The following is a 14,515-nucleotide window of genomic DNA, read 5'->3' as shown; positions in this document are numbered from 1 at the left end:
TCTGGAGAGATTAATTTTAAAAATTAGAAGTTCGAACTGTTTGGGCATAGACCTTGGAAAGTATGACAGAACTTGCAGGCTATTCTCTGCAGTAAGTTGCAACTCCTCCCCCTTTGGCAGTTCATCTTGACGGAAAGTGCTTATAGTTGGTATGGAAATCTCAGAATTTTTGGTTGGCCTTCCTAAGCCAGGATTCGGACATGGCAAGGACATCAGGATTGCAGAGTTGCTAAAGCGGTGAGTAAGGCAAAACTTGGAGGGGCTTCTGATGTTGACATGCATGAGGCCAAGGGCTTTTTCGATCACAGAAGTCAACAAATGAGGGTGACTGGGGACATGTAGGGCCTGCGGTTTACCTCCACATCACCCGAGGAAACAGAGGAGTAGTAGGATGAGGGTGCGGCTAAAGGCTATCAAAACTGGTTCGGCTAGAGCGTTGCGGGACAAAAGAATAACAAGGAGCAGATTTATGGGCCGTGGGTTAGAATAGATTTCTGGGCCATAATGTTGGCAGACAGGGATTGGAGGGGCGCGGGACAGCTGGGAGGCAAGCCCAAGGCACTGGGTGATGATAGAGAGGTTGTATGTCTCTGGACATGCTCGGTCTCCAATGGGTGACGGTACCGCATGTGGTGGGGCGCGTGGACAAAGGGGAGGTTATCAGAGGTACGGAGATGGAACTACAGGGGTCCATTGCAAACCAAAACAATGATAATGAAAAACTGCCCTGAACAACAGTATGCACGGCATATTGATATTTGAAAGACATTACAATAAGGCATAAAGTGATTGCAAGGTCTTGATTGGGAGAGGCTAATGCTAAACAAACAAGGTAGATAACAGCCAGCAATAAACAGGCGTGCTTAGTCTAACACAAGCACAACAGGTAAAAAATGGCCGACACGACTAGGCAGAGAGCGGGATGTAAACTACACACAGCATCCTGCAGTGTTAAAGCACAGAGCCGACAGAATAAAACACAACATAAACAGAATGGAGTACCGTTGAAATTACAGGACAGTTCAAAGCATGGCATCAAGGCGCTATTAGCCAAGCTGATCATAGTGCCCAGGGGGCGCCGAGATGTGGAGCAGGAGGCCTCGCGCGATTTAAGATAGGTAGCCCGGGGGCGTGGTCTGCTCAGATGGCCAGGGGGGTCTGCTCAGAGGACGTGGTCGTGTCGACGAGATTCCAGCAGATGCGATGGCGAAGAGAGGTGTGAATTGTAGAATTTGATGTTTGCTAACTGCGTGCTAGGCTTCGTGGCAGTGGCGCTAGCTGCGCTAGCAGCAAAGCTAGCTGTGCGGATCAGGAAGCAGTGGCTTCAGGGATTAATTTACAATTACATTTAAGTTCATTTAAGCAGACGTCCTTATCCAGAGCGACTTACAAATTGTTGTCGCATTCACCTTATGATATCCAGTGGAACAACCACTTTTACAACTAGTTGCAATCTAACTCTTTTAAGGGGGGGGTTAGAAAGGATTTACTTTTATTCCTATCCTAGGTATCCGGTAAAGAGGTGGAGCTGTTTCAGGTTGTCTCCGGAGGTTGGTGATTAGACTCCCGCTGACCTGGCGTGGTGAGGGAGGTTCTTGTTCCACATTGGGGGCCAGAAGCAGCGAACAGTTTTGACTGGGGCTGACGCGGGAACGTGTACTTTCCTCAGAAGTATGGAGGCGAGGCAGGGCCCCAGAGGTGGGATGAGACGCAGTGCCGTGTTTGGGTGTAAGGGCCCTGATCAGAGCCTGAAGGTACGGACGGTGCCTGGTCCCCCACAAGCTCCGTAGGCAAGCACCATGGTCTTGTAGCGGATGCGAGCTTTCAACTGGAGCCAGTGTGAGAGAGCGGAGAGCGGGCGTGCACGTTGAGAGAAACTTGGGAAAGTTGAACAAATCCAGACGGGCATGCGCGTTCTGGTATGAGTTGTAGGTTTTTAATGGCCACAGGCAGGAGCCCAAAGCCAACAGCGAGTGTGCAGTAATCCAGACGGGAGATGACAAGTGGCCTGGAATTTAGACTCTGTGCGCCGCTTCCTGCGTGAGGCAGTGGTCGTACTCTTGCCGAATGTTGTAGAGCATGAACCCTCAGGAACGGCGTCACCGGCCTTGATGTTAGTGGAACTCAGATGGTGTTGATCCAGGATCACGCCAAGGTGGGGTGTTTCTTTAAAGGCCCCCCCCCACTTTTGCCCCTGGGAGGAGGACATACAAGTTGGGTTGTTCAACCGTTGATGGCGAGATCATTCGGAACGGGCAGTCCTTCCCCGGGAGAAGGAGCAGCTCCGTCCTTGCCGAGGGTTTCAGCTAATGGTGGTGATCCGGTCATCCACACTGATATGTCTGCCAAGACATGCGAGATTGGATTCACCACCCTGGTTATAGAGGGCGTGGCAAAGGAGGAAGATTAATTGTGTGTCGTCTGCATACACATGATAGGAGAGACCATGTGAGGATTATGACAGAGCCAAGTTGACTTGGGATTATAGCGAGAATAGAGAGAGGGCCTAGAACAGAGCCCTGGGGGACACCAGTGGTGAGAGCCACGCTGGTGCGTGGAGACAGATTCTCGCCACGGCCACCTGGTAGGGAAGCGACTGCATGGTAGGACGCAATCCAAGCGTGGGCCGCGCCGGAATTGGCCCAGCTCGGAGGGGGTGGAGGGAGATCTTGATGCGTGTCACCAGTATCCAAGCAGCCGATTACGTCTAGAGGATGACAGCAGAGGAGAGAGAGTTAGCTTTTAGCAGTGCGGAGCGCCTCCGTGACCACAGGAAGAGCAGTCTCAGTTGAATGACTAGTCTTGAAACCTTGACTGATGTTTTGGACAAGGAAAGGTCATATCTGAGAAGAGATATGCAGGGAAAGTGGCCACAGGACGGCACGTTCTAAGAGTTTTGAGCATGCAAAAAGGAAAGAAGCGGATACGTCGGTCTGCTAAGTTGTTTGACATCGGCAGGGATCCGAGCTGGTAGGTTTTTTCAGAGGGTGCAACTCTCGCGTCTCTGTCGAAGACGGAAGGGACGTAAGCCACAGCGGTCAAGGGGGATGAGGTGAATGAGCGTGCTGTACGGTAGAGGAGAAGGTCTTCCGGAAATCGGTCTGGAGAAGAGAGGAGGGAATAGGTCAAGCGCGGCAGTGTTGTTGGCGCGTGCCGGCCGGTTACAAAGACGCGAGATTTCATCTGGAGAGAGAGGGAGAAAGAGGTTCAAAGCACAGGTATGGGGCACGTGTGAGCAGAACAGCCGTGTCGTTTGACTTAAGCAACGGAGAATCGGGATGTCGCGACCTTCTTTTCAAAATGTTTTCGACGAAGTCAATCAGCGAGAGGCGAGGAGGGGGGATGGGAAGGCGGAGGAGTGCAGGACATCGGCGTTGTTTGTCGAGAGACACGTTTCCCGATGCTTGGTAAATTGGTGGAGTAATATCACAGGGCTCAATGAAACAGGGCTGGTGTTTCTTGTGCGAAGGTAAAAGCTTAACTAGCCAGGCGCAAAAAAAAAAAAAAATGGCTAAATGTAGCTGTGTAAGCTGGCGTTTGTAGCCCGAAGAATTCGCTGGTAGACTCTTCAGCTAGCCGGCAGATTGGGCCTAGCTCGGATGGCTAGCTCAAGGGTCAAAACTGGTGCTCCTGCTTCGGGACAGAGGTTTAGCCAGTAGTAGGCCACTCGGTTGCAGCTTAGCTAGCTGTGATGATTACGGTGTAATTGTCCAAGTAGCTTCGGTCAGGAAATCGGTTGGAGATTGGTAGCAGGAGAAAAAGCAGATGGGGATGACCTATAGAGATGGGAGCAGGACAATTGATTGTATCCAAAATGGAACCCTATCCCTATAGTGCAACTACATTCACTAGGGCATATTAGGTTTTTTGGTTTCAAAGGATAGGGAACTGTATAGGGAATAGGGTGCCATTTAGGATGCATTCTTGTTCAGGTGTGTTTGAAGAGAACTCAAGGCATGGTCTTTTACCAGGACCCCCTGCCAAACGCCTTAAATGGCCATTGTCAGGAGAACAAGGAATCACAGAGAGATGGGGGCATCGGAGTCAAAGTAGTGCACTGTGTAGGGAATAGGGAAGCATTTGGAGTGCAGATTAGGACTGTACTGACATTGATTATAATATGTATGTAAAACGTCATTATTCATATTTGCATTGCCGCTCTATCCATGTATTTATTAGAGAATACTTAGAATGCGTCCCTATGGGCACTGGTTTTCATGTAATGCACTATATAGGGAATAGGGAAGCATTTGGAGTGCAGATTAGGACTGTACTGACATTGATATAATATGTATGTAAAACGTCATATTCATATTTGCAATTGTACAAATACTAATTGAGTGTATGTAAACTTTTGACTCAGTGGGAATGTGATGAAAAAAATAAAAGCTGAAATAAATCATTCTCACTACTATTATTCTGACATTTCACATTCTTAAAATAAAGTGGTGATCCTAACTGACCTAAGACAGGGAATTTTTACTAGGATTAAATTTCAGGAATTGTGAAAAACTGAGTTTAAATGTATTTGGCTAAGGTGTATGTAAACTTCCGACTTCAACTGTAGGAACATACAGTCCTATTTATTTRATCCGGAATAAACATTGAGACGGTGAGAAAAATAATTGCGAGACTAGCAAGCAGCGGCGGTAGCTTAGACCAGCTGGACCAGGACTCAGGAGGGCAGATGACAAACGATGAAGTTGTTTTGCTGTCGGTASCTAGCTAGCTATATAAGCTCTTGTTTTACACGTGTTGTTCAGTACAGTACAGTTTGGTCATCGATTCGGCCAATATCAGAGCTTGCCAGTACCACTAAAAGCCAAGCTAGCCAACTTTATGACACATACAGTGGTTCCTCCTTTAAAAGTTGCGAGCTTACACCGCAAGACTTGGAGGTACACAGTGTCATGGCTTCATTGCTCCAGACAACCRCAAGGGGGAGTTAGAGCACTCATTATGCATTTAGGTCCCAAGGTTTTTATATGACTAATCATATCGAGTGGTTCCACTGACGAATTTGACGCGAGCCACTTGTCGCTGGTGACGTTCTTCAGAAATTATGGCTGACAAAACATTACGGTGGAAGCAAATGTAAGTAATAATAATGTCATAACGAGTCAAGCAAACATGTAGAATTGAGAGGAATATGTTAGTTAATGTAGAGACAAACGATTGTGCATATTTTTTAATCATAAAGTACATTTACGAAAATCGCTATTTAGCTAGTTTTTTTTTTTCAGTCATATCCAATACCAGGTGTATCAAACTCCATTCTTTGAATAATGCTGTGTCTGCATGTATGTATTACAATTAMACACTTCAACACTGTTTACCACTCCTGCTTCTGGGACATCAATGATTACACATTGTAACTATGCAATAGACTAGAAACATGAGTAAAGGCTGATTTTTAATTCATATATACAGAAAAAAACAGTACACTACACCTCCTATGCATATCAAACTCCCTTCATCTGAATTAATCTGAGGTTCTCCCAGCCATGTGGACGATTGAAAACAGGGCAGCAAAGTTTGTTTGTCACCAGAGCAGTTTAGAGCATATCACTATTTGCCTGTGAATAACCAGACCTTCATACAAACTTGCTATGCTGAATTCATGATGCACAACCAAAGGTGATGCCATATCCTGCCAGCACGCCCACAAGCGAGCCACTCAGGCGGAGAATGACACGTGGAAGAGGGCAAGGAACGAGATGGGAGTAACAATCCAGGCTATTTGCTCTGAGACCAGCATAAAAATTTAATGAAACAAGTAGGGAGCAGGTTTCGAACCCTCAACATTCTAGCCCGAAGTCCAGCCCGCTATCGACTGTGCTCAAATGTATTAATTGGGGTTGGGGCCGATTGTGGCTAAAAACACTTTATCAATTGGAATCTTTAACAAGTGGAAAGGGGAACAACTATTATTATTTTTTCACAAGGAATTAGGCACTATCCCATGTTTACTACAGTATATACTGTAGGGGTATGTATACTTGTCAGACTGCACAGTAGCCTACGAAACAAATGCARGTGGCTTATATCTTCAAAATGCTTTAAATGCTTTATTATCCAAATGTAAMAGCATATACTGTACAGTACYKTATTTCTTCATCAGTATCTTTATGCTTTCGTTAATAAAATAATGATAAAAATACTCTTTCAAAATGCAGATGTTGATTTAGTYATGGATMCATATCGAATTACTATGGGGATAAATATCACTGATTTACAGAAATATTGGAACAAAGTTGTCTTATGAAGGCAAACAATTTAGAATCCTTCAATCCTMTTATGTTGTAGCCTACTCCCGACCGTCACGTTGTACAGCGCCATATTTTCCATTCCATCCTAACCCTAACTCGTTTTTCTCGGAATAGAAACACCATAATATTAATCAAATTTATTAAGCCAAATTTCTTCAAATCAATCCCATGTACTATGTTATTACAAAAAAAGGTTTTAAATTCTCTGGTAATGCCAATATGAAAGACTTTCAAATGCTTCTCAAAGATGCCCTCTGGTGGTCAAAAAAATGGCTGACAATTAAATCACGTGCCATAGAATGCTGCAGCAGCCCACAAGGAACCACTGTACAGTATGATATGTTAATAACATATTAATGGACATATATAGTGAAATAGATCAGCAGTGAAATTTCCCTTTAAGACTCTTACCTCCCTCTCTCTCTCTCTCTCTCTCACACACACTCACAGACACATAACCGGGCACAAACACACACCTCCCCCTCAATCTCCCATCTGCAGAACAGTCAGACTGACAGACTGCTCTTAACATGCTCTTTAATAGGGTTTGATGTGGAGCGTTGCAACAAGGGTTGCTACTTGAGAGACCTATTCTACTGTAGTACCGCAAAAACATTCAAATCTCTCACCACACACACACACACACACACACACACACACACACACCACACACACACACACACACACCACACACACACACACACACACCACACACACACACACACACACACACACACACAACACACACACACACACACACACACACACACACACGCTTCAATCTCCCTGACACGCCGACTGCGTCTGTCAGCCACAGGTTAACGGTTCAGCAAGGTGTGAATGCAAAATAATAAAATAAATTTCTTCTTGAAAAATAAGGCATAAAAAGTATGACAGTTATTTGTCGTAGTAATATTAGCCTTTACCACTAAAAATACAGTGGCTTGTCAAAGAAATACAAGATCAAATAGTCTTTCTATGCCATGATAAAAGCAAACTCTTAAATGTTTGAATATTTGAATACCCATTTACCGTATGTTGTCCCTGGATGATGCGTGTTTCGCATTGCTCCTCACTGAAATACTCTTTTAAAAAAATCCCTGTTTAAATTGGAAGAAAATCAGGCCCCTCTTTTGAGCAGCATCACATTGCAGAAGGAGGATTCATCCAAAATGGCACCCTAGTCCCGTATATGGTGCACTACTTTTGAACAGAGCCGGATGGGCTCCCATTAAGATCTAGTCAAAGTAGCACACTACTGTATATTAAGAAAGAGGGTGCCATTTCACACGCACACTCATCACTAGCTGATGAGGAGGCAGCAGAAGCTGTGAATATTCACAAACACCAGTCAAAGAATCGTTTAAAGGCGGAATTAAAAATGGCAAGCCACCTGCTCAGTTTCAGCGTTTGTTGATTCAGTCCGAGGGTAGGCTGCCAGTGATTTGCATATTGACAGATATTCACCGCCTGACTCCCACCCAGCCCTGATTGCAGAGCGAACGATGCTACGGTTCAACAACACACTATAGCCAGGAGCTCTGTGTGTTTTTTCAAATTGTCCACACACACACACACACACACACACACACACACACACACACACACAACACACACACACACACACACACCACACACACACACACACACACACACACACACACACCACACACACCACACACACACACACACACACACAACACACCACGACTCAGCCAGGCTCAGAAACACTGCACCACAGAGGATACTGGAGAGGAGAGGACGGCTAATAATATGGAGTGACTGAAATAGTGTCAAACACAAGGAAACCATGTGTTTAATACTGTTCCATGTATTCTATCCCAGCAATTACTACGGCTGGAATAGTCATCCTCTGCTATAAAAAATGCCACCAAACACCACTGTTGCAACCAACATCCTCATCATTTGCAATTCCAAATCGAGACTGATTGTGATAGCACAGCTTTCCCTGAGTAAAACACACAGTCGTTATGACAACAGCACCAGGAGGAAGAGCACGGAGTCCTAATGAATCAACAAGTCTTTGTGCATGAGGCTACATGAGGCTAATTCTCATAGCTTATTCAAGACGGATGAAAATGAAGAGGCAGGCCTCCTGAGTGGCGCAGTGGTCTAAGGCACTGCATCGCAGTGCTAGCTGTGCCACTAGAGATTCTGGGTTGGAGTACAGGCTCTGTCGCAGCCGGCCGTGACCGGGAGACCCATGGGGYGGTGCACAATTGGCCCAGCRTCGTCTGGGTTAGGGKAGGGTTTGGCTGGCAGGGATCTCCTTGTCCCATTGCGCACTAGCAACTCCTGTGGCGGGCCGGGCGCMGTGCACRCTGACACGGTCGCCAGGTGTACGGTGTTTCCTCCGACACATTGGTGCGGCTGGCTTCCGGGTTAAGTGGGCATTGTGTAAAGAAGCAGTGCAGCTTGTTTGGGKTGTGTTTCAGAGGATATACGGCTCTCGACCTTCGCCTTTCCCGAGTGGGTACGGGAGTTGCAGCGATGAGACAAGACTGTAACTACCAATTGGATACCACAAAATTGGGGAGAARAAGGGGTAAAGAAAAAKAAAATKAAGAGGCAGATAATGTATTACCTGGAGTGCTACTACTAAGAGCTAACAAACACAGACACACGCACAACTCTCTACCCCATTCTCCCCTTATCTTCCCCAGCCAGGAGGAGCAGCCGCATTGATTGATTCAATATTGAAAATAGTCTGTCGGTGCGTTTTGGAGAGGGCACTCATCTGATAATGAATGGATGCAACGCCTCAGCGCCGCTAATTAGATTAAAGACACAGACAAAGCCCCGAGCTTCCTGCTCCTCTCTGCTCTCACAGASCAAGGAAGTCCCATTGGGATGACCAGCACCGCTCCAAGACAGCCCACTGTGCCTAGATCCATTGCTGCCCACAAACAAACACACTACGCCGGTGTTCCAAATGGCACCATATTACCTACATAGTGCACTATTTTTGAGAGCACTATATAGGGGATAGGGTGCCAATTTGGACGCCACCTAAAAAGTCCCTGTTGGCCATACTGTATATACCACACCTCATCCACTTYGCCTGAAGGCATAGGCCCGGTTTTAATTTAATCTAGCTCTATTGTAACTCCTCCCCCTAGCTTCTACACCCTGGACAGGTGTGAGCCGGTGTCCCAAACCTCAGCTTGAATCGCCCCATCTAGTGCCACTGATTTGATGTATTCAGAACTAGCATAGCTGATTCCAATTATACAGGTTTGATTGGTTGACCAACTGAAGGTGTGCTTAGGAGAGGTTTGGGAAACGATAGTCTATGAGCAATATAGTGAAAAGGGGATCTATCCTGACCACAGACACACATACACAACTGGGGTAAGTGTTACCTGGTCGGCGACAGCGCGGGCCAGTTTGTCCATCCTGGAGCCTGCCTCTGCAATCTTCTTGGCGGCGTTGATGACATCAGAGGAGTTCTTCAGGGGCCCTTTGCCTCTGGTGTGGAACACAGGGAAACAGGACTTAAGCTCTAGTATGTTTAAAGTTCAACGTYTTTATTTACCAAACGCAGACAGCAAACACTCTCKGAAACACTTGACATTAACAGAATAAAAGGTCCATTTTATATTCACAAGACACTTTGCCACAAAGAAATAATGCATAGGATAAAAACGCCWGTGGTAATCTTCCTAAAACTGAAAAGAGATCACAATGCTCCAAAACCAGCCAAAACGTGGGCCGCAACTAGATGCGTTCTTCTCAAATCACGGTGCTCTATCATTAGTAGCTGACAGCTGTCAACATAGGTCTTTCTCAAAGCTCATCAGTATTGGTAATAGTCTGTTTCTGCTCGCTTGCCAACTCCTTATGGAATTATCTTGACGGTAAYAGCAATGGAGTTGGCAAGGCTACAACAGATCTGGTAACAGGTTAGATTGGATCTAGGCCTAAGTTTAATCAGATCAAGCGTTAACCGGCGATAGCAGACACTTTCATAGTTGATGCTTTAGCGGTGTCGGAGGTGGAACTGCATTGGACCTCAAAACTGGATGCAGCAGCTGCTCTTGCTAAAGGCGATCGGATTGAATAGAGCCCTTAGCCTACAGTTTAACCAAATATGGTATCACTGCTCTTACTGATATAGATTGGCACATGAAGTTTAGATGTAGGATGACATGCGGGAAAAACAGATATACAGCGAGTAGTCACTTACAGTTGAAGTCGGAAGTTTACATACACTTAGGTTGGAGTCATTAAAATCTCTTTTTTTCAACCACTCCACAAACTTCTGTTCACAAACTATAGTTTTGTCAAGTCGGTTAGGACATCTACTTTGTGCATGACACAAGTAATTTTTCAAACAATTGTTTACAGACAGATTATTTCATTTATAATTCACTGTATCACAATTCCAGTGGGTCAGAAGTTTACATACACTAAGTTGACTGTGCCTTTAAACAGCTCGGGAAAATTCCAGAAAATTATGTCATGGCTTTAGAAGCTTCTGATAGGCTAATGATATCATTTGAGTCAATTGGAGGTGTACCTGTGGATGTATTTCAAGGCCTACCCTCAAACTCAGTGCCTCTTGCTTGACATCATGGGAAAATCAAATGAAATCAGCCAAGACCTCAGAAGAAAAATTGTAAACCTCCAGCAATTTCAAACGCCTGAAGGTACCACATTCATCTGTACAAACAATAGTACGCAAGTATAAACACCATGGGACCACGCAGCCGTCATACCACTCAGGAAGGAGACGCGTTCTGTCTCCTAGAGATGAACGTAACTTTGAAGCGAAAAGGGCAAATCAATTCCAGAACAACAGCAAAGGACCTTGTGAAGATGCTGGAGGAAGGTAGTATCTATATCCACAGTAAAACGAGTCCTATATTGACATAACCTGAAAGGCTGCTCAGCAGGAAGAATCCACTGCTCCAAAACCGCCATAAAAAAGCCAGACTACAGTTTGCAACTGGACATGGGGACAAAGATCGTACTTTTTCGAGAAATGTCCTCTGGTCTGATGAAACAAAAATATAACTGTTTGGCCATAATGATCATCATTATGTTTTGGAGGAAAAAGGGGGATGCTTGCAAGCTGAAAACACCATCCCAACCGTGAAGCACGGGGGTGGCAGCATCATGTTGTGGTGTGCTTTGCTGCAGAAGGGACTGGTGCACTTCACAAAATAGATGCATCATGAGGGAGGAAAATTATGTGGATATATTGAAGCAACATCTCAAGACATCAGTCAGGAAGTTAAAGCTTAGTCGCATATGGGTCTTCCAAATGGACAATGACCCCAAGAATACTTCCAAAGTTGTGCAAAATAGCTTAAGGACAACAAAGTCAAGGTATTGGAGTGGCCGTCACAAAGCCCTGACCTCAATCCTATAGAAATTTATGGGCAGAACTTAAAAAGCATGTGCGAGCAAGAGAGCCTACAAACCTGACTCAGTTACACCAGCTCTGTCAGGAGCAACTTATTGTGGAAGCTTGTGGAAGGCTACCCGTAACGTGTGTTAAGTTAAACAATTTAAAGGCAATGCTACCAAATACTAATTGTCAACTTCTGACCCACTGGGAATGTGGTGAAAGAAAATAAAAGCTGAAATAAATCATTCTCTCTACTATTATTCGGACATTTCACATTCTTAGAATAAAGTGGTGATCATAACTGACCTAAGACAGGGACTTTTTACTTGGATTAAATGTCAGGAATTGTGAAAAACTGAGTTTAAAAGTATTTGTCTAAGGTGTATGTAAACTTCCGACTTCAACTGTGTATTGGCTGACATCACGGTAATAGGGCATTTGTGAATCCATGCATGATGTGCCATTGGCTGCGTCTCAAATGGCACCCGATTACCGTTTGAGAAGGGCCCATGGAGATCTGGTCAAAAGTAGCCCACTATATAGGGAATAGGGTGGMATTTGGTTATCAAAGTTGCATGGCAACAACATATTCGCCAATTCCACAAATGTCACSACAAGGGTCACTTGACTAAAGTCCGTGCAATCATCACCACCACACCACATCCATAAGAGTTAATCACTATGAAACTGTATAGACGCATCCCAAACAGCACCCTATTCCCCCATAGTGGTTTGGTCAAACGTAGTGCGCTATATGGGGAATAGAGTGCCATTTGGGAAGCAAATCTTCCCCTTTATGAGCTCTGTACAGTTCGCATATTCTGYCCACTGAATCATAGTGCCATACCTTGGAATTGGAACATTAGGTTAAGCACAGGGCTATGACATGATGTACAGATGGCGGGGGGCTCGGAGACAAGCTGTTGCCTTCCCGAAGAACATCAACATCCACACTGTAAACAGTACACAGGATCACACTCATCCKGGTTTGGCTACATTCTATTCTATCGAACTCAATGGGAATAAAATACTGTCGGATCTCTGTTAATCTACAGAAAAACAATGTGTAATGGTAGGTAGCTGCTGCTGGTCTACACAGCCTAATCCCAGCCCACACCTGTTATCCTGACCAATAGCAGGACCTGGATTTCGATTTGTTCCAGCCTAGCCACTAAAGCACTTGATTCGTCCAATCAAAGGCTCTTTATTTGTTGATTTGTTGAATCATGTGGGTTTGATTTGATTTGATTTAGTGTTGGACTGTGACCAAAAAGCCCGAGCAGCCTGTAGCGAAGTGATTTGCCTGTGTGTGGTTGCTGATCCTACCCATACCAATACTAGTCACACTCATAACTAGTAATACTTCAATTCAAATGAATGCACAAAGGACAAATTAGCATGGCTAGGAACTGGAAACAACAGAACATGGCAAACCATYAACACAACAAAGGAGATTTTCGAAGGTAAGGAACATATAAAATACTAAACTGAGCAAAACTATAAACACAACATGAAAAGTGTTGGTCCCATATGAGCTGAAATAAAAGACCCCAGAAATGTTCTGTACGCATAAAAAGCKTATTTCTCTAAAATGTTTTATTTTTGTTTACATCCCTGTTAGTGAGCATTTCTCATTTGCCAAGATAATCCATCCAACTGACACAGGTGTGGCATATCAAGAAGCTGATTAAACAGCATGATCATTACACTGGTGCACCTTGTTTTGGGGACAATAAAAGGCCACACAAAATGTTCAGTTTTGTCACACAACACAATGGCACAGATGTCTCAAGTTTTGAGGGAGCATGCAATTGGCATGCTGACTGCAGGAATGCCCACCAGAGCTGTTGCCAGAGATTGAATGTTCATTTCTCTACCATAAGCCGACTCCAATGTAGTTTTAGAGAAATGTCATTTTAGAGAATTTGGTATATCAGTATATCCAGTATATCCAACCGGCCTCACAACCGCAGACAATGTGTATGGCGTCGTGTGAGTGAGCGGTTTGCTGATGTCAACTTTGTAAACAGAGTGCCCCATGGCGGCGGTGGGATTATGGTATGGGAAGGTTTAAACTACGGACAACGCATTTTATCGATGGCAATTTGAATGCACAGAGATACCCCGATGACATCTTGAGGCCCATTGTCGTGTCATTCATCCGCCGCCATCACCTGATGATTCAGCATGATAATGCACGGTCCCATGTCGCAAGGATCTGCACACAAATCCTGAAAGCTGAAAATGTCCCAGTTCTTCCATGGCCTGCATACTTAACAGACATTTCACACTTCGCATCGCCATTGAAGAGGTGTGGAACAACATTCCACGACAGCCTGATCGACTATGCGAAGGMGACGTGTCACGCTGCAGGAGGTGAATGGTGGTCTCACCAGATACTGACTGGTTTCCTGATCCACGCCCCCTACTGTTTTTAAAAAAAGGTATCTGTGACCAACAGACGCATACAGTATCTTTATTCCCAGTCATGTGAAATCCATAGATTAGGGCTTAATGAATTTATTTCAATGGACAGATTTCCTTATATGAACTGTAACTCAGTCAAATCTTAGAAATTGTTGCATGTTGCATTTATATTTTGTTTTAGGATAATGTACATATAACTACAGTCTGGTTTGGCAATTTAGCAGTTCAACTCGAATCCCAAATTGCCCGTCTGATACAAACCGCCAATGAAGGTTCTGGGTGTGAGGCAACATCCCTCCCTGCAGACTATTTTTTAACAGACCGTTTATCAGACAATTGCAGAACATAATTTCAGATCCCTCCCGTGTATTTCACTCCGGTATCAGCTCCTCCCCTCAGGCAGACGCTATAGGGCCCCTACAGGTACAGATATGAGCACACCTTC

General features: G+C 44.8%; 1 protein-coding gene across 1 annotated transcript in view; it reads right to left on the bottom strand.

Annotated features, from left to right (window-relative positions):
* The window catches only part of LOC112080654 (catenin alpha-2-like), a 611,175-nt gene that overhangs the window by 11,920 nt on the left and 584,740 nt on the right, over window positions 1-14,515 (bottom strand). The window contains 1 exon segment of the mRNA XM_070442653.1: window positions 9,653-9,784. Coding sequence (XP_070298754.1) covers window positions 9,653-9,784 — 132 coding nt within the window.

Source organism: Salvelinus sp. IW2-2015, unplaced genomic scaffold, assembly GCF_002910315.2.
Source record: "Salvelinus sp. IW2-2015 unplaced genomic scaffold, ASM291031v2 Un_scaffold16412, whole genome shotgun sequence".
Lineage (NCBI taxonomy): Eukaryota > Metazoa > Chordata > Actinopteri > Salmoniformes > Salmonidae > Salvelinus > Salvelinus sp. IW2-2015.
This window is presented reverse-complemented; position numbering and strand designations above follow the sequence as displayed.